General features: G+C 45.0%; 1 protein-coding gene across 3 annotated transcripts in view; it reads left to right on the top strand.

Moving 5' to 3' along the window:
* The window catches only part of LOC118402179 (ephrin type-B receptor 1), a 365365-nt gene that overhangs the window by 314916 nt on the left and 25199 nt on the right, over positions 1-25250 (top strand). For 2 of the 3 annotated variants that reach the window (XM_052477046.1, XM_052477044.1), the window contains 5 exons: positions 4674-4782; positions 5445-5509; positions 9911-10099; positions 15608-15855; positions 20125-20340. In XM_052477046.1, the coding sequence (XP_052333006.1) occupies positions 4674-4782; positions 5445-5509; positions 9911-10099; positions 15608-15855; positions 20125-20340 (827 nt within the window). The remainder of the gene's footprint in view (positions 1-4673; positions 4783-5444; positions 5510-9910; positions 10100-15607; positions 15856-20124; positions 20341-25250) is intronic. The other variant, XM_052477045.1, reaches the window with a different exon arrangement.

Here is a 25250-nt window from a genome sequence, read left to right as displayed (position 1 = left end):
AAACAGCCTAATCCACTTATTTGAAAGGGTGTCCACACTTTTGTATATATAGTGTACCAGACAGGCCGCTCAAGATCCAAGGCTAAATTCGACGTCCGTCCAGGTACCCAGGACCCCAGCCACTAAAAAAAGCCACTAGGAGCCACGAGGAGCCGCGATGAAGGCTATTACCATCAAGAGGGCTTGCGGTTTGCTAGATCGTTGTGGATGGGCGTAAGCTCCTGCTCCGAGGGTCGCATGTTAAATCCCAGAACTTTCTTTGTTTTGGTTTTAACCCTATCCCAAACCTTAACCCTTGTCTTAACCATTCTAAATGAATGTCTAAACTTAACCTTTGATGTTTGACATTTATAGACACACGTCAGATTCTGAAGTGAGACTGAGAGCTTGGTTGATTATACACCTGTCAGCCTGGTAGACCCATCCCCTAAATCCCTTACCCTCTGTAGCGTCTGCCTCCCCTCTCCTCCCCACTTCGCCCTGCCCCACCTCCTCTCCCCCGTGTCAAGCCCACCCTCTACTTGTCTCACCCCACGCTCCACTTGTCTCATCACATTCCTCTCTACCTCCTGCCCTCCTCTATCCTTCTCTCTGAATCTTCTCTTTTTCCTCTTCTCTCCCCCTCCTCTCACAGTCGACAATCCCTCATATCTGTCTGTCATCACATTGTCACATGCCTCTCACAGTTGTCTCCTCACCCCACTCACTCAGTTATTTGATTGACAGGTGCAATGAGGAGGAGATGATTGGCCATTTTCTCAAAAGTGAGGTTACACGTTTATCAACTTTCAAAGCAGAATAACTTCCCCAATGTTCCTCAACTGCAGTGTATGATATAACATTTTGTAGCTCTGTGTCTCTACTTTTATCCAACGTAAAAAAAAACATAATTTCAAAAATGTTTCCACGTAAGACCGAATCAAGGCGGTGAGTCACGTATAATGAATGACGAGATGCACGTCTCCTCCATTTCAAAGTGTTGAAGACGGACAGAAGGGTGTGTTCATGACAATTCAACTGTTCAACCTTAGCTAGCAAATAGATCCCGGGTTGGCTAAACTTGAAATATAACGATTTGTTGGCTAATCACTAGCATGTGGGCTTGAGAGATTGTTGATGAGACCTGTAGCTACAAAAAGTGAGTCATCATTAGTGAATGGGCATTATGCATGGTTCTAGTTACATTAGTAACAGAAAAAAAGGGCATTTTCATAGACAGACTGAAAGAGGCAGTCTTTTGATCAAATTATTACATTATTAGTGGGTCATATGGTTGTGGAAGGCATAACTTCACAAGCCCTGAATTCATTCCAATTTGGCTGACTGTTTGAAATGGAGTGGATTTGACCTTTAAATGTACAACAATGCTTATTTAGAGAAAACATTTGAAAAAAATGTAGATATACAGGACCAGTGAAAAATGTGGACACACCTACTCATTCCAGAGCTTTTCTTTATTTGTACTATTTTCTACATTGTTGAATAATAATAGTAAAGACATCAGAACTATGAAATAACACATATGGAATCATGTAGTAACCAAAACAATGGAACAAAACAAAATGTATATTTCAGATTCTTCAAAGTTGCCACCCTTTGCATTGATGACAGCTTTGCACACTCTTTGGCATTCTCTCAACCAGCTTCACGAGGTTGTCACCTGGAATGCATTTCAATTAACAGGTGTGCCTTGTTAAAAGTTCATTTGTGGAATTACCTTCTTAATGCGTTTGAGCCAATCAGTTGTGTTGTGATAAGGTAAGAAGATAGCTCTATTTGGTAAAAGACCAAGGCCATATTATGGCAAGAACAGCTCAAATAAGCAAAGAGAAACAAAAGTCCATCATTACTTTAAGACATGAAGGGTCAGCCAATCCGGGAACATTTCAAGAACTTTGAAAGTTTCTTCAAGTGCAGTCGCAAAAACTATCAAGCGCTATGATGAAACTGCCTCTCAGGAGGACCGCCACAGGAAAAGTTCATTTGTGGTTTTTGTGGAACCAGAGTTACCGGTACTGAGGAGGATAAGTTCAGTTGAGTTAACTACACCTCAGATTGTAGCCCAAATAAATGCTTCACAGAGTTCAAGTAACAGACATGTCAACATCAACTGTTCAGCGGAGACTGCAAACCAGGCCTTCATGGTCGGATTGCTGCAAAGAAACCACTACTATTGGACACTAAGAAGAAGACTTGCTTGGGCCAAGAAACACGAGCAATGGACTTTAGACCGGTGGAAATCTGTCATTTGGTCTGATGAGTCCAAATTTGAGATTTTTGGTTCCCATCGCTGTGTCTTTGTGAGACCAAGAGGAGGTGAACAGATGATCTCCGCATGTGGGGTTCCCTCTGTGAAGCATGGAGGAGGAGGTGTGATGGTGTGGGGGTGACACTGTCTGGGATTTATTTAGAATTCAAGGCACACTCAGCATGGTTACCACAGCAATTCTGCAGTGATACGCCATCCTATTTTGTTTGCGCTTAGTAGGACTATCGTTTGTTTTTCAACAGGACAATGACTCAAAACACACCTCCAGGCTGTGTAAGGGCTATTTGACCAAGAAGGAGAGTAATGGAGTGCTGCATCAGATGACCTGGCCTCCACAATCCCCCGACCTCAACCCAATTGAGATGGTTTGGGATGAGTTGGACAACAGAGTGAAGGGAAAGACCACTGGAAAAGCATTCCTCATGAAGCTGGTTGAGAGGATGCCAAGAGTGTGCAAATCTGTCCTGAAGGCAAAGGTTGGCTACTTTGAAGAATCTCAAATATAAAATATATTTTGATTTGTTTAACACTTTTTTGGTTACTAAATATGTGTTATTTTATAGTTTTGATGTCTTCACTATTATTCTACATTTTAGAAAATAGTAAAAAATAAAAATAAAATAAAAAAACCTTGAATGAGTAGGTGTGTCCAAACGTTTGACTGGTACTGTAAATCAGCATAAGTTAAAAAAAAGATATATGGCCATATCGCCCAGCCCTACATGACTGATTGGCACTCAGACAGTTGATTTCTGCTCAAGCCAATCATAGTTTTCACCAGTCTGAGTTTAAGAGACACCTTCAGCAACACAGCACCTGAATACAGCTGCACAGAGAAATAGCACACTGACTTTACAGCTAACAAAAGAGTAGGCCTATAAATCACACTCCCAAGTATACTTTTAGTTTCTTATTTTATAGATATTTCAGATACTATATCACCGCTCTAAAGACTTCTCCTTACTTCTCCTTTTGTCCCATTGCTGTAAAGCGAATTTCAGTTTGCCTGCAGCATGCTAAATCTTGTTCAAGAAATACCACTAGAGTAGCCCTAAGGCCCTAAAACAACCACACAAAGACACGATATAGGACTGAGGCAGTTTAGTGTGCCTTTAGAAGTTCTTTGGGCTACCCTCTGAACTCCCGTGCCATTCTTCCTCCTTTCGGCCGCTAACGTTTGGCTGTATATCTGACTGTCTAACAGGAGCTTGTCTCTGAACATCCCCGTTAGGAAATTCCAAGGTGGTCTTTTATGTCCGTCAGACTGTGACCGGAGGGATTAGGAATGGCTACAGAAATGCTCTCTCTATCGATCATTCTCCCTCTCTCTACCTCCCTCCCTCACAGCTCCCTCTCTCTCACTTGAGCTCGCTCTATTGGTCTCCTCTATGGAGATGTACAGGTGACAGTCAGCACGGCTTAACTCTACATATCGGCTGTTACCAAACCATGGGTGACGCTCAATGTGTTGCAGTCAACATCTTAGAGCTGAGGCACCTACACTCCCCTCTGCGTTTGCTTGGACAGCGAAGCTAAAACGTTTCATTTGGCTCTATAGACGGGTGGGCAGCAAAACCGATGCCGTGCGCAACGACACTTTTGACGACGTCTAAACTATATTTCCTCCTCAAAATCTTTTTTGAAAACATAAATATATTTGCACAATGAGCACTTGTTGTCTCTCAAGTACATTCTGTTTTAGTTGTTGGTTAGCTAGCTAGCGAATTTGAGCCATATTAGCATAGACATGAGAAGTATCAAAACACCTCAAAACAAGGCGTGGTATCACTAACAAGATACAACAAGCTGAAACTCCCCACATGGCTTCTTGTCATTGTTGCCAGCTATCTGACCGTCCAGAATCATAAGAACACGGACTTCTGCCTCATCCACGTGCATGCATCGTTTCCATGACATTGCCAGCTAACTCGTCTATATACAGAATGTTTCTGTTTGGAAATGAAAGCGCTGTATGTATCTAGTCCCCCCCCATTTGAAGGTGTCATAAGTATTTGAACAAATGTACTTACAGTATAGCCAAAAGTGTATTATTGGTCTCTTATTACTAGCACGCAATGACTACATCCAGCTTGTGTCTCTCCAAACTCGTGGGATGCATTTGCAGTTTGTTTTGGTTGTGTTTCGGGTTGTGTTGTGCCCAGTAGAAATGAATGGTAAATAATGTATTGTGTCATTAGCTTCACTGTCCACATAAACACGTAGAGGAGTGTATGTGTTCTCTCTATGCGCAGGTCTTCCTGGTCTAACCATGCTGTTCTTTCTGTTCCCACACCTTTACCTTTACATTCTCTCCATACCCCTCACACCACCTTCTCCTCTCTGTCCTCACACTCTTCTCTCTGTCTCTCTTTTTCTCTCCCCTCCCCTCTCTCTGTCTCTGTAGATGACTATAAGTCAGAGTTGAGAGAGCAGCTTCCTCTAATCGCAGGGTCAGCTGCAGCAGGAGTGGTGTTCATCGTCTCTCTCGTGGCCATCTCCATCGTCTGCAGCAGGTACTGTACAGTCGACATGACCGTCTTGACTGTGTTTATGTTAGACATGTCCAAAAGTTGTGCCACACACACACACACACACACACACACACACACACACACACACACACACGCACTTAGCCAGCAGGAGGTAAAATATGTTTAAATGAAACCTACGTTCCATATCTGTATCTTCTTCTCTATTAATGATCCATTTTCCAGTGTTACTAAGGGTTCACGCTGCATTGATCCGAGTTAACTGACTGAATCCAATTTCATTCTAGACAGTTTGTTACAACACATCGCTACCGTTCCCCTTTCCTCTCTCTTTAGAAAAGTTCAAGTTGAATTTAGAATTTGCAGCAGCGCCATGTGTCCCCAGTAGCAAAGCGACCATCAGACACGACAGGGTCTTTGATGACGGAGGGAGCAGAGGAGAGACGGATGAAAAGCTACAGACATGCTATCACATCTCTAATTAAAAACCAGCTCGTTCTATTCAGACTTCCATTGGGGCGGTGCAGCTACCGCTGACCATTAGCCACTGATTCAATTTCAGACCGGGTCGCTTTCAGGCCCCAGTTAGTGAGACTCCGAGACAGATGTAATGATTCCTCTTTGCTCCTCCTTTTATCCTGTTTTTTTCGGGAACTTTTCTGTCTCTGTCTCTGTCTCTCGTTCAGGAAACGGGTGTACACCAAGGAAGCGGTGTACAGCGACAAATTACAGCATTACAGCACAGGAAGAGGTGAGTTCCCCACCGCAGCGCCTTGCCGGACAAAACGCTTCTGTTAATGTGCTGACATTCTGGGCAAAAACAGCCTTTCCACTTTCTAAATGACGTTGACTGACACTCATCTCTCAGGGTTGTAGCGGTGATTGACACCACACGGGTCTGATGGCCACTGTCCACATGGAGGGGGAAAAATAACCCCTCCATTGTTCTAGCATAGATGTTTAATGGTACTCCTTCCCGATCCAACATCGAGGGGGAACAAGTCATCCCTTTTCTGTTCTAAGTAAACATTGTGCCAGGGTCCTGTCACGTGTTGACTCTCACCATAATGTTGCCTCTGAGCAAGGCAAGCAAGAGCATGCGTGAGAAACAGTCGAAACCGAGCTGGCCGAGCAGAGTGCTTACTGAAAGGGGAGAGGGTTTTGTCGAGACCGAGACAGAAATCTTTTGCTCCTTGGCTCGGTTTTGTCACGGTTAGAGCGGCCGTAGCCCAGAGCTCATTAAAGAGCCAGAGAGAGGGGGAGATAAGATGGCTGCTCCTTTTTTCCTACCCCCGTTCAAACTCACTGAGTCCGTGCTCAGATTTGGGTCTGTCAGAGGCTATTTCAGGGTTGAGTGAGTGGAATTGACATAAGTGGAGAAAATAAACAGAAGCTGTGAGAGAGATGCTAACAGCAGTTACAGCGCTAATCATCAATGGAGCATTTTGGAGTGGAGGGGGGGGGGGCGAAACGTGTTCCTATTCATCTTGTGTTTGCTCCCTCCACTCTCTCCCGCTAACTAACACTAATACTTAGGAATACGTTGTGTCCGATCTTTTCTCTTCCTGATTTGACGGACGTTTTTGTAATGACTGGTCATTGGAAGAAACAGCGCCACTTTGATTCTTTTTGGTTGAAATGCGAAAAACAGTGTTTGTGGTTTTCACCCTGGTAATGGAGTCCAAAGCTGTCGATGCCTGGTGCAGTGGGTGGGAAATGAACATGTAAACCCTAAACCATTAAAGGGATAGTTTGGGGATTTGACTGAATGTGTAAAAATCGCTGAACCGTCCCTTTAAAAACTAGAGGTCTGTAGCTGTAGTGAGTGAACCAACGTGTTGTCAGTGTTGACGTTATGGGGGCCACACGCATGCACCCACACCAACATGAATACCCCCCCCCACACACACACACACAGACCCTAGCTGGCAAGCTACCAGACTGTATATGGCTGACTGGTCCATGTCAGTGAATAGTAATAGCTTGGTAATGGGTGTCAGTGCTTAAAGACTACAGATGTTAGCTCGCAGTCCCAGTGGATCTGGTGCCATGAGATCCAGATGGAGGAGGAGGGGGGTAGAGAGGTAGGGAGGAAGAAGAAGTGGGGAGTGGAGCGACACAGTGACAGGAAGATAGGGGGAAAGGAGGAGAGAGCTGAGAGAGAAAGAGGAAGAGAGAGAGAGAAATGATCAGAGGGGCAGAAAAGACAAGTGGGAGATGGCTTAGGGATGCACACATTCAGTTTATCTACCCTCCCTCCCTCTCTCTTTGACATCTCGCTTGGCTGGATAGGTAAATACTGCAGTGCTGTTCACACACTGTACTGTGTACTCATGAGGCACAAAGTAGTTATCAACAGCCATCCATAAACATTACACACACACATCTGCTAGCCTCCATATATGTAGGCCTACGGCATACACACACAAAAGCACAAACACACACACGCATGCACGCCCACACACATCAGGGGCACCTGTCACCATTTATCAACACGCATTCACTGACATTCACACACTCCCACGCAATACATATTTAGTACATTCCCACATACATCTATACACATGTATCCATGTGTCACCCATCCACACGCACACACACACACACACACACACACACACACACACACACACACACACACACACACACACACACACACACACACACACACACACACACACACACACACACACACACACACACACACACACACACACACACACACACACACACACACACACACACACACACACACTCTCAAACATACACATTTTTACCTTATCCATCAACAAGTTGTCTCAGCTGCTGTTGTTTGTGCTTCAGCATCTGGTGTGTGCATGAATAAGACAGACAGCTAACTGTATATCCACCGTCTCACATAGTGATAAGGGCCCAGACTATTCAGACAGCAACGTCTATCATTGGAAAAACGACCCCGGAAATGACAGATTCTTCGACGAACCGCCGTATATTTCACTAAGAAGGTAATTGCGGGCTTGACTGAGTTAGATTTACATTTACGATCCAGGCCAGCGGCGTGTTGATCCCTTATGACATGCAGACTGCAGACTGTTGTGGATTTTCTCTCTGTGATCTCTGCCTTAATAAGTCGCAGTGTGTGTCTGATGAATGATTTTCTCGCATCAGATGTCGGCTAATTAACTTTGTTTATGAACAGAACTGAACTCGTAATGAGGAGAGCGCAAGGCGGGATGTTAGTTTATATGTGTTGCATGTTGCGAATGTACATTATGGCGCTAGGAAGTATATTAGTTTAGGTGCACTTTTGAGCCACATTTGTGTCATGAGCTGTTAGTTATAGTTCTCTCTCTCTCTCTAACTCGCTCTCCTTCCTCTCTCCCCCCTCTCCCAATTGGCCTTGTTGTGTTATAACTGGGTAAAAAATAAACCTGGAGGTTTGGATGCACTTTGGCCCGTACGCACAGATCAAGGAGCCATGAAATATTAAGGCTCGGATTTATTTTGTATCGGTGGGCAATGAAAAGATGTGTCCGAGTTGAACAGGGCTTTTACCAGAGAGAGGGAGGAGATAAGCGGTTAGCTAATTCAATTATACATGAAAGTGGACTCGGCTCTGTGGAATATGGAAAAAGGCAATGGATTCAGGTTTGTGCGTGGGTATGTGTGTGTGCGCGCGTGTGCATATGTTTGCATGTGTATACCAGTGGAGGCTGCTGAGGGGAGGACGCCACATAATAATGTCTGGAACGGTGCGAATAGAATGGCATTCCACTCATTCCTCTCCAGTCATTACCACCAACCTGTCCTCCCCAGTTAAGGTGCCACCAACTTCCTGTGGTGTATACGTGTGTATGCATTCCTATTTACTTTTGTGTTTACCAGGCCTCCGATTCCTGAGATGTGCCTATCAGTACTGCCCTTATTTCAGCCACACACATGTCCAGAATGTCATTATAGAATGCAGAGCTCTCAGCCCTCTCATTGATTAGCTGTAATCCAATCTCTATGGAGTCTCTAATAAGCAATTCCACAGAGGCAGGGTTCAAGGTAATGAGTGTACTAACAAGACAGGGCTTCCAGCCAAGGGCTATAGGTAAAGTGCCTTAAGCCCCTCCTTGACTAGATCCTGTCCATACTATCCCCCTCTCAGCCAGTCCTCAGCCACTCGAGACTCTGCTTAGCCTATGTGCTGCATGTCATGTAGATGAATGAGGTTTGTGAGGAGAGGATGGGTTCATTTCAATCATGGTTGCCATATTGTAAAAATCAGTCTGAGTGGCAATCAATGTCTTTGAGAGAATCAGCTCTCTGAAGGGTTGGGATGGATTTTGGGGTCTGTCTTTATCTGCATCTCAAATGACACCCTATTCCCTATATAGCGCATCCCTTTTGGCCAGAGCCCTGGTACGCGGCTGTCCCATGTAGCTCTCGTCAGATGTGGTACAAGATATAGCAGATAGGTTGGCATTTCAGACGCATATTCTGTCTTGTCATTGCATGTGTTGAATATGATTCTCACTACGCCCCAAGCCAAGTGATCCTCCATTCCCAGACATCCCCAGACAGTGAACTGTACTCACCTATCTGAGACGCTTGATAGCGAGGCAGGTTTATCAGTTTATGAGCTCCTATGGGGAGAGGCGGTGGGGAAATTGGTTCCTCCGCTATCAAAGGGCAGAGAGGATGGGAGTGAGGGGGAACGAAAGAAATCTGTCTGCATTTTTCTCTCTCGCGCGCACGCTCTTTTGTTCTCTCTCGCTTTATCTCTCTCGATTTGTCTGTGTGTGTCTCTCTGTTTCTCTGTCTCTCTATTTCTCTCAATTCTATAGGGAGCAAACAGTATAGGCTTAATGGACTTCACTGTAATTATTGTAATTCAAATCCATTCACACATGCTTGCTTGTTCGCCTCCACCCAAAGAAAAATCATTCATTTTACTAATGCATTTGAACCTTTTGAGAGTTGGATTAATGTGATGCACAGGTCTTTTTTGTTCCATTGCACTTTGCTGTCATATGCATCGTGGACATAACAACATATGACATACTGTGTGGACATATGGACATATTTCAATATTCATCCATTTCCCATTTCACCACCAAAACACCTTCCATGTACAAAGCCTTTACTCTATTCTGGATTGTTCACTGGCCACTCTGATTGGTTCTAGAGCTCTCCCTGAGAGCCGACATGTCTAACTGCACCTCCCCACTGGGCTGCCCGACCCACTTCTCAGGCTCTCCGGGGATGAAGATCTACATCGACCCCTTTACCTACGAGGACCCCAACGAGGCCGTCCGGGAGTTCGCCAAGGAGATCGATGTGTCCACCGTCAAGATCGAAGAGGTCATTGGTGCAGGTAAATGTGAATGAGTGTGTGTGTGTGTGAGTGGATGTGGAGGGGTGGGTGGAGGGGGCGGGGGGGCTGCAGTTGTGTGTTTGATATCTTTGTGTGTCAATATTTATTTATGTGTGCAAATATACAGTATTTTTCCACTGACCTCTTCCAACCTCCTTACCAATGTTACATTGCAGGTATTTGACATGCTCGCTTCTGAGTAGAATATACTGCAGGTCATCTGCTGTCCCTTAGCTAGATAGCAGCAGAAATAGCTTTAGCCAATAGCATCCCAGTCCCTGTACCTCTCTCTCTCTCTCTCTCCCTCTCTCTCAGGACATGTCCTTCCTCAGTGAGCCAGGCCAGACCTTGTTGACTGTATGGAGGACATGCTGATGTGTGTTGATTCATACGGAGACTAAAATAACACCATGCAGGCTAATGAGACAAGGACTGGAATAGACTCCCATGGTCTGGCTGGGACACACTGCATGATAGGAAACACTGTGTGAGGGAAGGATAGGGGAGATGGATAGGGGGAGATGGAGGTGGGGAAGGATGGGGAGATGTAGGAGGGGAAGGATAGGGGGAGATGAAGGAGGGGAAGGAAAGGGGAGATGGAGGAGGGGAAGGATAGGGGGAGATGGAGGAGGGGAAGGATAGGGGGAGATGAGGGTGGAAGGAAAGGGGGAGATGGAGGTGGGGAAGGAAGGGGGAGATTGAGGTGGAGAAGGAAAGGGGAGATGGAGGAGGGGAAGGATAGGGGAGATGGAGGTGGGGAAGGAAAGGGGGAGATTGAGGTGGAGAAGGAAAGGGAGATGGAGGAGGGGAAGGAAAGGGGAGATGGAGGAGGGGAAGGATAGGGGGAGATGGAGGAGGGGAAGGATAGGGGGAGATGGGGGTGGAAGGAAAGGGGAGATGGAGGAGGGGAAGGATAGGGGGAGATGGAGGAGGGGAAGGATAGGGGGAGATGGGGGTGGAAGGAAAGGGGGAGATGGAGGTGGGGAAGGATGGGGAGATGTAGGAGGGGAAGGATAGGGGGAGATGGAGGAGGGGAAGGATAGGGGGAGATGAGGGTGGAAGGAAAGGGGGAGATGGAGGTGGGGAAGGAAAGGGGGAGATTGAGGTGGAGAAGGAAAGGGGAGATGGAGGAGGGGAAGGAAAGGGGAGATGGAGGAGGGGAAGGATAGGGGGAGATGGAGGAGGGGAAGGATAGGGGGAGATGGGGGGGGAAGGAAAGGGGAGATGGAGGTGGGGAAGGATAGGGGGAGATGGAGGAGGGGAAGGATAGGGGGAGATGGGGGTGGAAGGAAAGGGGGAGATGGAGGTGGGGAAGGATGGGGAGATGTAGGAGGGGAAGGATAGGGGGAGATGGAGGAGGGGAAGGATAGGGGGAGATGAGGGTGGAAGGAAAGGGGGAGATGGAGGTGGGGAAGGAAAGGGGGAGATTGAGGTGGAGAAGGAAAGGGAGATGGAGGAGGGGAAGGAAAGGGGAGATGGAGGAGGGGAAGGATAGGGGAGATGGAGGAGGGGAAGGATAGGGGAGATGGGGTGGAAGGAAAGGGGGAGATGGAGGTGGGGAAGGAAAGGGGTGATGGAGGTGGGGAAGGAAAGGGGGAGATGGAGGAGGGGAAGGAAAGGGGAGATGGAGGAGGGGAAGGAGGGGAGATGGAGGAGGGGAAGGATGGGGGAGATGGAGGTGGGGAAGGAGGGGGAGATGGATGGGGAAGGGGGAGATGGAGGAGGGGAAGGAAAGGGGAGATGGAGGAGGGGAAGGATAGGGGGAGATGGAGGAGGGGAAGGAGGTGAGATGGAGGAGGGGAAGGAAAGGGGGAGATGGAGGAGGGGAAGGAAAGGGGAGATGGAGGAGGGAAGGAAAGGGGGAGATGGAGGAGGGGAAGGAAAGGGGGAGATTGAGGTGGAGAAGGATAGGGTGAGATGGAGGAGGGGAAGGAAAGGGGGAGATTGAGGTGGAGAAGGATAGGGGAGATGGAGGAGGGGAAGGAAAGGGGGGAGATTGAGGTGGGGAAGGAAAGGGAGATGGAGGAGGGGAAGGAAAGGGGAGATGGAGGAGGGGAAGGATAGGGGAGATTGAGGTGGAGAAGGATAGGGGGAGATGGAGGAGGGGAAGGAAAGGGGAGATTGAGGTGGGGAAGGAAAGGGGAGATGGAGGAGGGGAAGGAAAGGGGAGATGGAGGAGGGGAAGGATAGGGGGAGATTGAGGTGGAGAAGGAAAGAGGGATTGTTTTTTTGTTTATTTGTGGTGTGAGATCGCCACAGGATGCCTGCAGCATGATGAGTAATCAAGGAATGGAAATATTTACTGTGAATTTGTTTAGTTGTTATTCTTTTAGATTCTATTGATGAATTTCCTCCCCAGATTCTGAGCTGCTGTGGAACAAGATAGCCCCACTGTTGATCAGTATCACAAATACAAAAATTACACTATACAGTTGAAGTCGTAAGTTTACATACACTTAGGTTGGAGTCATTAAAACTAAAAATACAAATACAATGATGATTGGGTTAAGAAACGAACACAACAGGGCTCTCTTGAACATCTAAAACTAGATAGAAAGTACATTTGAAGTCGGAAGTTTACATACAGTCATTAAAACTTGTTTTTCAACCACTCCACAAAATTCTTGTTAACAAAGTAGAATTTTAGCAAGTTGTTTAGGACATCTGCTTTGTGCATGACACAAGCAATTTTTCCAACAATTGATTACAGACAGATTATTTCACTTATAACTCACTGTATCACAATTCCAATGGGTCAGAAGTTTACATACACTAAGTTGACTGTGCCTCTAAACAGCTTGTAAAATTCCAGAAAATGATGTCATGGCTTTAGAAGCTTCTGATAGGCTAATTGCCATAATTTGAGTCAATTGGAGGTGTACCTGTGGATGTATTTCAAGGCCTACCTTCAAACGCAGTGCCTCTTTGCTTGACATCATGGGAAAATCTAAAGAAATGAGTCAAGACCTCAGAATTCATTTTCTTTAGACTTCCTGTTACGATAAACGTACTTTGGTGCGAAAAGTGCAAATCAATCCCAGAACAACGGCAAAGGACCTTGTGAAGATGATGGAGGAAACAGGCACAAAAGTATCTATATCCACAGTAAAACGGGTCCTATAACTACATAACCTGAAAGGCCGCTCAGCAAGGAAGAAGCACTGCTCCAAAGCCGCCATAAAAAAGCCAGAGTACGGTTTGCAACTGCACATGGGGACAACGATTGTACTTTTTGGAGAAATGTCCTCTGGGCTGATGAAACAAAAATAGAACTGTTTGGCCATAATGACCATCGTTATGTTTGGAAGAAAAATGGGGAGGCTTGCAAGCCGAAGAACACCATCCCAACCGTGAAGCACGGGGGTGGCAGCATCATGTTGTGGGGGTGCTTTGCTGCAAGAGGGACTGGTGCACTTCACAAAATAGATGGCATCATGAGGTTGGAAAATTACGTAGATATATTGAAGCAACATCTCAAGACAGTCAGGAAGTTAAAGCTTGGTCGCAAATAATAATAATATAATAATATATGCCATTTAGCAGACACTTTTATCCAAAGCGACTTACAGTCGTCATGTGTGCATACATTCTACGTATGGGTGGTCCCGGGAATCGAACCCACTACCCTGGCGTTACAAGCGCCATGCTCTACCAACTGAGCTACAGAAGGACCACATGGCTCTTCCAAATGGACAATGATCCCAAGCATACTTCCAAAGTTGTGGCAAAATGGCTTCAGGATAACAAGGTATTGGAGTGGCCATCACAAAGCCCTGACCTCAATCCTATAGAAAATGTGTGGGCAGAACTGAAAAGGCATCTACGAGCAAGGAGGCCTACAAACCTGACTCAGTTACATCAGCTCTGTCAGGAGGAATGGGCCAAAATTCTTATTGTGGGAAGCTTGTGGAAGGCTACCCGAAACGTTTGACCCAAGTTCAACAAGGCAATGCTACCAAATATTAATTGAGTGTATGTAAACTTCTGACCCACTGGGAATGTGATGAAAGAAATAAAAACTGAAATCATCATTCTCAAACATCATTCTCTCTACTATTATTCTGACATTTCACATTCTTAAAATGAAGGGGTGATCCTAACTGACCTAAGACAGGGAATTTTTACAAGGATTAAATGTCAGGAATCGTGAAAAACTGAGTTGAAATGTATTTGGCTAAGGTGTATGTAAACTTACGACTTCAACTGTATATACAAAAGTACAAATTTGTGGATTCGGCTATTTCAGCCACACCCGTTGGTGAAAGGTGTATAAAATCAAGCACATAGCCATGCAATCTCCATAGACAAACATTGAAGAGGTCAGTGACTTTCAACGTGGCACCGTCTAAGGATGCCACCTTTTTGTCAATGATCTGTCCTGCTCGAGCTGCCCCGGTCAACTGTCAGTGCTGTTGTTGTGAAGTGGAAACGTCTCGGAGCAACAGCGGCCCAGCTGAGAAGTGGAAGGTCACACAAGCTCACAGAACGCAACCGCCGAGTGCTGAAGCACATAGCGCGTAAAAATGGTCTGTCCTCAGTTGCAACAATCACTACCGAGGTCCAAACTGCCTCAGGAAGCAACGTCAGCACAATAACTGTTCGTCGGGAGCTTCATGAAATGGGTTTCTATGTTCGAGCAGCCGCACACAAGCCTAATATCACCATACGCAATGCCAAGCGTCAGCTGGGGTGGTGTAAAGCTCGCTGCCATTGGACTCTGGAGCAGTGGAAACACGTTCTCTGGAGTTATGAATCATGCTTCATCATCTGGCAGTCTGACGGACAAATCTGGGTTTGGCGGATCCCAAGAGAATGCATATTGCCAACTGTAAAGTTTGGTGGAGGAGGAATAATGGCCTGGGGCTGTTTTTCATGGTTCGGGCTTGGTCCCTTTGTTCGAGTGAAAGGAAATCTTAATGCTACTGCATACAGTGACATTCTAGACAATTATGCGCTTCCAACTTTTGGAGGGGCCCTTTCCTGTTTCAGCATGACAATGCCCCCATGCACAAAGCGAGGTACAACAGAAATGTTATGTTCTAGATCAGTGTGGAAGAACTTGACTGCACACGGCCTTGACCTCAACTCCATCAAACACCTTTAGGATGAATTGAAACGTTGACTGTGAGCCAGGCCTTATTGTCTAACATCAGTGCTCGACCTCAGTAATGCGCTTGTGGCTAAATGGAAGCAAGTCCCTACAGAAATGTTCTAGTACCAGAAGAGTGGACGCTGTTATAGCAGCAAAGGGGGGACAAGCTCCTTATTAATGCCCACGATTTTGGATTGAGATTTTGGACGAGCAGGTGTCCACATACTCTTGGTCATGTAGAGTGGTTTTGATTAGTGAAAACACTGCTTGTTACCTATGGTTCAACATGCAAGCTGTGTAGGATCCGTGGTCAATGATAGTTTATTGAGCCAGTTTTAAGGTCTTGCACTAGCACAATCTAATGGATTCCTATTTACCGAAATCTAGCGCTATAACCACCACACTCTCTCCCCCAGGTGAGTTTGGTGAGGTGTACAAGGGACGTCTGAAGCTCCCAGGCAAGAGGGAGATCTACGTGGCCATTAAGACCCTGAAGGCAGGATACGTGGAGAAGCAGAGGCGGGACTTCCTGTCCGAGGCGTCAATCATGGGACAGTTTGACCACCCCAACATCATCAGACTTGAGGGCGTGGTCACCAAGAGTCGGCCAGTCATGATCGTCACAGAGTTTATGGAGAACGGGGCCCTTGATTCCTTCCTGAGGGTGAGTTATGGGGAATGTGTGTATCATGCATCTTAGAGTAGAAGAGCTGCTCTAAGATCAGCTGGTCTCCCTGTACATGTAATCTAATTCATTATGATTTAAAAGGCAAAACAAAACTGATCCTAGATCAGCACTCCCACTTTGAGCCACTTTATGACCATAGCCCCAGGAATATGGAGAGTTTTCAGTCCACTATGCCTAATGAATAATTTATTAACACAGTTTACCATCTCTTTTTATAGTATCTTTATAGAACTGTTATACTGTGGTAATAATTTATTTACATAATTGGCTATTCACATATATGATGATGTATGTTGCACTAAGACTGCACTGGTGCATTGCAGCTTGTTTGTGGATTGACAAAATGCACATGAAGTTAGAGATATATAATACAGAACATTTGTGACTGCAATAAACATGCAGTTCATGGGCCATGGCAATGTTCTGCATCCAAAGAGTTCTACCGCCAAGAATAGGGTTTAGGATTAGAGATCACTGAGCTCTACTTATAACGAACCTAACACAATGGTAAATCTAAGCCAGGGATCATCAACTAGATTCAGTTGCTGGACGATTTTTTTTCCTGGAGTGGATTGTATAATTACAAATCATTTGTAGACCGCAAATTGACCGCAAGAAGCCCAAAGAGATATCTTTGACTAAAACCATCATTTCAAACCTTGCTTACATTTGTATATGATCACGTGTCTCTATATTATGCGTGGGAATAATTGGGAACAGATTTCTTAAATTAAAATAACTTGGAGCTGATTTCCTGGTGTTTTTACAGTCTTTTATGTCCAACAATGAAAATTCCACAGAAGACTTGTGGGGGCCAAATAAAACCAACCGCGGACCAAATTCGTTCCACGGGCCTTCAGTTGCGGAACCATAATAATAATAATAATATATGCCATTTAGCAGACGCTTTTATCCAAAGCGACTTACAGTCATGTGTGCATACATTCTACGTATGGGTGGTCCTGGGAATCAAACCCACTACCCTGGCGTTACAAGCGCCATGCTCTACCAACTGTGCTACAGAAGGACCATGATCTTAGCGCTGCCAGTAGCGCTATAGGTCTGAGGGTGTGTCAGAAATATTTTGGGGTTTGATTAATAAACCTGTTGCAGGTGTGACGAGGGCTTGGCCACTCACTGGCCAATCAATGCATTCCCCATGGCTTAATACTGCATGTGTTTGTCTCAAGTTCCGTAGATTATTGATGGTATTTGCATTGTCATCAACACCGATTCGGCTGGAATATTCTTGTCCTGGTACATTGTTGATTGATTCTACAACTTATCTAATAGCATAGGCTATAGTAAGGAGTAATAGCAACAGTAAAACAAATGAACACATCCAGTATTTTCTCAATAGACTATGCTTGGAATGTTGGCAGTCAACATTGTTGTAATTGACTGAAACGAGCCTAGTCTATATGTCTTTACGCATCGCAGTCCTCCTCACATGACAATACTAGGCTAAATTGTATTGTATGTGTGTGACACAAAATCTCAATAAGCGAAATATAGCCTCGGCCTACCATTGATGCTGCACTATAGGACTGAGTCATTCAAATACGTTTGAAGTGCTTAATATAATAATAATAATAATATATGCCATTTAGCTGACGCTTTTATCCAAAGCGACTTACAGTCATGTGTGCATACATTTTACGTATGGGTGGTCCCGGGAATCGAACCCACTACCCTGGCGTTACAAGCGCCATGCTCTACCAACTGAGCTACAGGAGGACCTTGCTTATTTGGTAACCGGATGAGAGGCGCTCTTTGGAGATAGGAATGGATACTTGAACAAGTGAAATGAAGTATGCAAGTAGGCATATGTGTGTCTGATTTAGGATGTGCAGTATATTTTCAATTCAAGACCCTCTGACGAATAGACCATTTAAACACCTTTTATGGATAGACTACGTTGCAAGACCAGGAAGGATTAAAAAAAAGGCACGACAGCATTGCTGTTGAACCAGCCTTAGTAGCCGGGTCCTAGGGTAAGGGTAGCCTATGAAGGGCTTGATATGAAAACGGAAAACAAGCAATCAGTTTTTTTTAAAACAACAATATTTCTAAACAGGATGGGGTCAGAAGCATGACCTCATGAATCGCTTCTCTCGTTCTATCGCTTCTCTCGTTCTAAGGCCTACGTGTGCACACAGAGGCCTTCGTGCCTTTACACATAACATCCACACGTCTATACAAAAAACTAGGCTCCTGTCAATTGTATTGTTGCCTATGTGCGAGGCAGATTCTCAAAAGATCGGCCCTTGGTACGGTATTATAGGATTGAATAGTTTGGAGGAATGTGTCTTTGGTAATCAGACGAGGGGAATGGGGATGAACACGGGGATGGACAGCCTACCCAATCAAGTGAAATTAAGTATGCAGGTATGTAAATTGTGAATAATGAAAAAGCATGAGGGCACAAGCCTCCAAAATATGTCAAAGCACTCTCAGTTGACCAGTAGACTCTCTCAGTAGCACCAGTATAACTCTCAGTAGAGCCCTTTATTCATAGGCTACTTGGATAATGGCCAGCATAAAAAGACAGACATATGCGAAACTGCTAAACCAGCGTTGATTAAAGGGAGGGTAGGCTATGCTTGGTTTTTAATCAAATTAAATGGGGGGGAAACCAATTGTTTTTTTTTTTATGTTTCTTAATACGAGATTCACTGGCACAAAAGCAACATCTCTCTTCCCCTGGGCCCTGTGCGTCATGGCTAGATAGGCTGAGCTCCTGCTCTCAAAACCCATGCCATCATCAACTGCACTACCGTTAAGACCTGCTTCTTCTGGGTCTTAAAAAGTCCCTTTAGAGATTCATGAAATGGTCACAGGTAAATTGCCAAACCTGGCTTTGGGGCTGGAAAATGCCATTGCCCCTCCTTCACACCAGCTGAAAATAGAGACCTCTGTGTAAAATGAACCGAACACAATTCCATCATTCTCCTCATCGAAGACTTCCTGAAATAGCCAACTTCCGTCTTCATTTAATTTCTCCACTTATGCCCCAAGCTCTTAATGAACTATCCCCTCACTCTTTTGTAGCTGGTAAGGAACGAGCGAGTGTACAGCTTAATCAATATTCAAGCCTTTTTTTCCTCTCCTTCCCTTCTTCCTCCATCTCATGGATTGGTTTTCCTCTTCACTTTGATCTACTGCTGGTTTAAAGGGACCCTTTGAAGTTGGCTTTGCTAGCCGCCACATCTGACTTGTGTTCCCATCGATCTTACCCTACCCTCTTATTTGTTAGTGTGTGTCGGGTTCAAAGCTCCTCGGAGCATTGGAGACACGGGGAGGAACTAGGAAGGGTTTGGGGAGAGAGCTCCGCCGGGTGTGTGTGTGTGTGTGTTATCCACAGTGATGGACAATGTGCCATTTTTACAACATCCTCTAACAACTAGTTTTGGTAGGATCGTGATCGGAGAATCCAATTTGGGAATCAAAAAGAATACTCTTTCCTTTTGATATAAAATAGGCGATGAGATGCAAGACAACGGCTGTCATGGACTGTGTCAATAGCTGCTAGTGTAAAAGTACAAATCTAAAGAACAAACCACTTTAAGCGTAAGGCTTCAAGATTCAGTCACATAATCGGACACAGAAAAAAAACTGTTTTTTTTTTGTCTTGCAGAAGTAGGTCACGCTCAGATAGGTATCAGGTTAGGCTGTTTGTCACATGGAACATTGTACATATGTCTGACGGAAGATCTTGTACCCTTGTACAAAAGTATACCCTTACTTCCTGGCTGTGGTGTCACAGATGCATCCGCGGGGTTTTCTAATCTGGGAGCGAGATCCCAGCGGAATTTTCAGCACAGACACTCTCCGTGTCAGGACAATGTTAGCTAGGCATGGCCTTTACGTAATAGGACACAGAATATGTGGCATAGCATGCAGAATGTGCCTGTGTCCGTGTCATGTCGTTGCGGTTGTCAAATCAATTGCATTGCTATCAAATAGAACCATGCAATCGAATACAACCGTGTCTGGTCGACACACCTCAATGCCTAATGCTGTCAAATAGTGTAGGAATCAGTGAAGAACTGCTTGTTTGTTGTCAACATCTCAGCGGAAAAGGCCTGCAAATTAAACGTTTGTTTTGATATGGCCGTCGTCTTCTCCTTTCTCTGCAGCAAGAGACAATGGCGGCGATCACAATACCGACAACGGTAATGATGACACTAACGATCCTCATTTATCTGTTTCTTTCTCTCACTCTCCATCTCTTCTCTCCTGCAGCAAAACGACGGTCAGTTCACCGTGATCCAGCTGGTGGGCATGATGAGGGGCATCGCGGCGGGCATGAAGTACCTCTCTGAGATGAACTACGTCCATAGGGACCTGGCCGCCCGCAACATCCTGGTAAACAGCAACCTGGTCTGCAAAGTGTCTGACTTCGGGCTGTCGCGCTACCTCCAGGACGATACCTCTGATCCCTCCTACACCAGCTCTCTGGTATGTCCTACTAGCTACTCTCCGAGTGTTCTGTTTTGTTCTGATGTTTTCCTACCTTTACACTTTGAAATGGACAGGTAGGTCGCCAGCAATGTTCATAGCAACTCGCTGAAAACAAGCAATGTAGAACAGGGAAACTGATATGTCTCTTTTTTGTTTGTGAATGTGTGCGTGCGTGTGTGTGTGTGTGTGTGTGTGTGTGTGTGTGTGTGTGTGTGTGTGTGTGTGTGTGTGTGTGTGTGTGTGTGTGTGTGTGTGTGTGTGTGTGTGTGTGTGTGTGTGTAGGACTGCTTGAGTACAGTAGGGGTAAATGCTACATCTAAAGAACTACAACAGTTTGTGCGACCATCTCTCAGGCATTTCATTTCAGTCCTCTTCACCACTCTCCCTCACCTCAACTCCACCTCTGTCTCTTCTCTTTAACATTCCACAAGCCTTCTCTCCTCCCTCTTCCCGCTGGTCACGCAGCAGTACTGTCACATCTTCATTAGTGCAGAGACATGCAGACTTAGGGGAAGGCCCCTTTCTCATTGGGATGCGTAGGATGCATGCAAACTGAAAGGGCATCCCAGACCCTTAAACTGACAGATTCTATTATTTCTCGGGCATCATGGAAGGGTTTGTGCCCTAATTAACACCACAGAGGAACAGATCTGTAATTATTAGTCGCCAACGTTAGTGTAGCCGACTGTGTGCCCTGCATTGACTTTCATTTGAATCTGCTAATTAGTTGGATATATGTAGTGGTTTATTATTTGGTTGCTCCTGACAGTTTGGAGGGAATATCGTCGGCCTGGTGCAGAGTCTCTTCTTTAGTGAGGTAAACTTTTGGAAAATGATTCATATTTACATGAGGAAATACATATAATTCCACTGCACACTCTTAGAAAAAAAGGTTCTAAAAGGGTTCTTCGGCTGTCCCCATAGGATAACCTTTTTTGTTTCAGGTAGAACCCTTTTGGGTTCCATGTAGAACCCTCTGTGGAAAGGGTCGTTCATGGAACCCAAAAGGATTAAACCTGGAACCAAAAAGGTTTTATCAAAGGATTCTCCTATGGGGACAGTCGAAGAACCATTTTAGGTTCTAGATAGGGCCTTATTTTCTAATAGTGAGTGAGTCGTCAACGATCAAACACAAAAATGTTCTAAATATAGAGGTTCTAAGGCATCCTAACATAGGAATCATGAGTCAGGTATCAAGGTAGTATAAAAATAGAAGACTAAAATGAGTTCTTATGTATCTAAACATAGGTGTTCTTTGTGAAATCAAGGACATGATAACAACAGTACAATCCCACGTCTTCCTTCAGTCAGAAGAGTATTATTATTAGAACTCAACAACGTGTGTGTGTGTGTGTGTGTGTGTGTGTGTGTGTGTGTGTGTGTGTGTGTGTGTGTGTGTGTGTGTGTGTGTGTGTGTGTGTGTGTGTGTGTGTGTGTGTGTGTGTGTGTGTGTGTGTGTGTGTGTGTGTGTGTGGATGCGCAGTGTGTGACTGAGTCTGTATGTGTGTGTGTGTTCCAGACTGTGTGTGTGTGACTGTCTGTCTGTGAACACTGAGATACCCGGAAAGGAGGTTGATTGACAGGTTGTCTTAGGCGTGAACAGGAAGGGTGATATGGGTTTGGGAAGTTAATTGCCCACTAGGAAGGAAGACCGACCTGGGTCTCTGTGACCCCTGTGGTTAAGCCCTGCTGAAACAACAAAGACAAGCACACCTTCTGTTGTCAGCTGTCAATCTCGCTGATGCCACGAAGGGGGTTAGATGTTGTGGATTGGATTATTATTTAGTGTTCTTGATGTTTAGTTGTTTCATGTACAGTAGACAAGACCCCTTGAAAATGAGACGATGTATCTCATGGGTTTTATACTGGCGATAAGAGTTAGAAAAATAGATAGATATAGGCTTTAGGATCTACCTTATTGTCTACAAGGGGACATTTGTCTTGGACATTAGAAAGGTACTGTACAATGACACTACTTTTCACACCAACTGTTTTTTTGTGCTTAACCGTTACCCAACCCAGGTATTCCTAATGTTGGGGCCTTTATGTCATGAGAGTTCTGCCATATAACACATATACAGAAACGGCTATTTGCACTCCGTCCATAAGCACACCAGAGTAACACAAGTCTCTCCTAGCGTTCCGCTTGACCTTACTCTGTCTTGTCACTAGCTGGGTCCTGACCCTCCATTCTAATCCACTCTCCTGGGGAATGTTCTGGGAATATTCTCTATCCACAGCGGAGACGTTGTGGATAGAATCGGGGTCCTTGGGTCCCTCACATCTTCCTTTAATGAAGCTATGCTTGCTGCCAACCCGCCATGGCAGCGCCCTTCACTCGCTGTCCTCCCTCCGCCGGTTACGAGGTGAACGCAGAATGCCAAAGCAATCATGGAGCGAGGCCAGCGCGGCTTGTGGAGGCCGAGGGAATCAGGGAAATTAAATTCCGCCAACGTGCTGTGATATACGTCGCCATCGACCTCCTCCTCCTGCAAAATGAATCACCTTATTTTCCTTTCTCTCCTTCCTTTGTGATGTTTCCCCACCATTTCGGAGGGCACCAATTACCTAGCTTCCAGCGCGGTGCTGGGGAAGGTGCTGGCGGACATACTGTTAATTACATGGTGTTAACCCTGGGGTTGGCACTCACGCAGCCAGAGTGGCTATCGGAGCAGGGGGTAGAGAAATAAATTTTCCCTCAAATGTTTGCTGCATGGTCGCTAAAGGTAATCTCTTTATTTCGGCTTTGGTGATACAGTTGTAATGTTTTTACCAGCACATGGTTTAAGACCAACTTGCTAACTTGACTTGGTTGAACCATGCCAGTCAAACCGTCTGACGAGCATCAAAACAAAACGTTGACTACAGACGTTTGCAGACGTCGACTTTTACCTTCCTTCTCTTCTTCTTTCTACAGCTATTGTCCCGCTTCAGCACTGTGTTTGGTTGTGGGTAATTACACCCAGCATGCACTTCCTCAGGATGCTGCCCTCACTGCGAGTGGAGAGGGATGACCTGTGTGACCTTACGGAAGACAGAATTGATTTCTAGACGCTCTGCGGGCCATGAATTTCACATCAGTCCATCTATCTATCCTTCTATCTGTCCATCCATCTTTTCACTTCTTTTTCATCACATATTTTCCCTGGGGGACCCAGTGGCTCAAAGGAATGACAGGCAGAGTGCCTGTTTAATGTATGATGTGTTGTGTGTGTGTGTTTGGTTTAGTTTTACTATCCTTGTGGGGACCAGGAGTCCCGAGAAAATTCGGACAACTGGGTACATTTCGTCTGCCACCACAAGGAAAAGGGCTTTTTTTTTAGGCTTAGGCATTATTTCCAGCTAAAATAATACATTTCATAAAAATATGATAGAAATGCCCTGAAGCAAACATCTACACAAATAATACATTATCTGATGACATTGCTTTAGAAAGGTCCCCACTTCCTGTTTGCACTGGCAATTTAACCGCTTGCAGAAAGAATTAGACAGGATCCAAATGTAACTGGTATCAATATTGGTAAACATGAATATAAACTTAACTTATTTGAATACGATCTCGTGATATACAGTTGAAGTCGGAAGTTTACATACACCTTAGCCAAATACATTTAAACTCTGTTTTTCACAATTCCTGACATTTAATCCTAGTAAATATTCCCTGTTTTAGGTCAGTTAGGATCACCACTTTATTTTAAGAATGTGAAATGTCAGAATAATAGTAGAGAGAATGATTTGTTTCAGCATTTCTTTCTTTCATCACATTCCCAGTGGGTCAGAAGTTTACATACACTCAATTAGTATTTGGTAGCCTTCCACAAGCTTCCCACAATAAGAATTTTGGACCATTCCTCATGACAGAGCTGGTGTAAACGAGTCAGGTTTGTAGGCCTCCTTGCTCGCACACGCTTTTCCAGTTCTGCCCACACATTTTCTATAGGATTGAGGTCAGGGCTTCGTGATGGCCACTCCAATACCTTGACTTTGTTGTCCTTAAGCCATTTTGCCACAACTTTAGAAGTATACTTGTGGTCATTGTCCATTTGGAAGACCCATTTGTGACCAAGCTTTAACTTCCTGACTGATGTCTTGAGATGTTGCTTCAATATATCCACATAATTGTCCAACCTCATGATGCCATCTATTTTGTGAAGTGCACTAGTCCCTCCTTCAGCAAAGCACCCCCACAACATGATGCTGCCACCCCCGTGCTTTACGGTTGGGATGGTGTTCTTCGGCTTGCAAGCCTCCCCATTTTTCCTACAAACATAACAATGGTCATTATGGCCAAACAGCTGTATTTTTGTTAAATCAGACCAGATGACATTTCTCCAAAAGTACATGTGGATATAGATACTTTTGGTCATGTTTCCTCCAGCATCTTCACAAGGTCCTTTGCTGTTTTCGCACCAAAGTGAAGAGGTACTGAGTTTGAAGATAGGCCTTGAAATACATCCACAGGTACACACACTTCCAATTGAATCAAATATTGTCAATTAGCCTATCAGAAGCTTCTAAAGCCATGACATAATTTTCTGGAATTTTCCAAGCTGTTTAGAGGCACAGTCAACTTAGTGTATGTAAACTTTTGACCCACTGGAATTGTGATACTGTGAATTATAAGAGAAATAATCTGTCTGTAAACAATTGTTGTAAGAATTACTTGTGTCATGCACAAAGTCGATGTCCTAACCAACTTACCAAAACAATATTTTTTTAACAAGAAATTTGTTGTGGTTGAAAAACGAGTTTCAATGACTCCAACCTCCCGACTTCAACTGTATGTGTGTGTCTTCATGCTCACCTGTGTGTGTGCGCACACTTGAATGTGTGTGTGTCTTTGAGGCTGCATCAAAGAGGGCAAGCGGTTGAGAGGCGAGGTCACTCACCCACAGCCCAGTAACATA

The sequence above is a fragment of the Oncorhynchus keta genome, chromosome 23 (assembly GCF_023373465.1).
Source record: "Oncorhynchus keta strain PuntledgeMale-10-30-2019 chromosome 23, Oket_V2, whole genome shotgun sequence".
NCBI classification, from domain to species: domain Eukaryota; kingdom Metazoa; phylum Chordata; class Actinopteri; order Salmoniformes; family Salmonidae; genus Oncorhynchus; species Oncorhynchus keta.
Note: the sequence above shows the minus strand (reverse complement) of the source record. Positions and strands in the feature narration are given on the sequence as shown.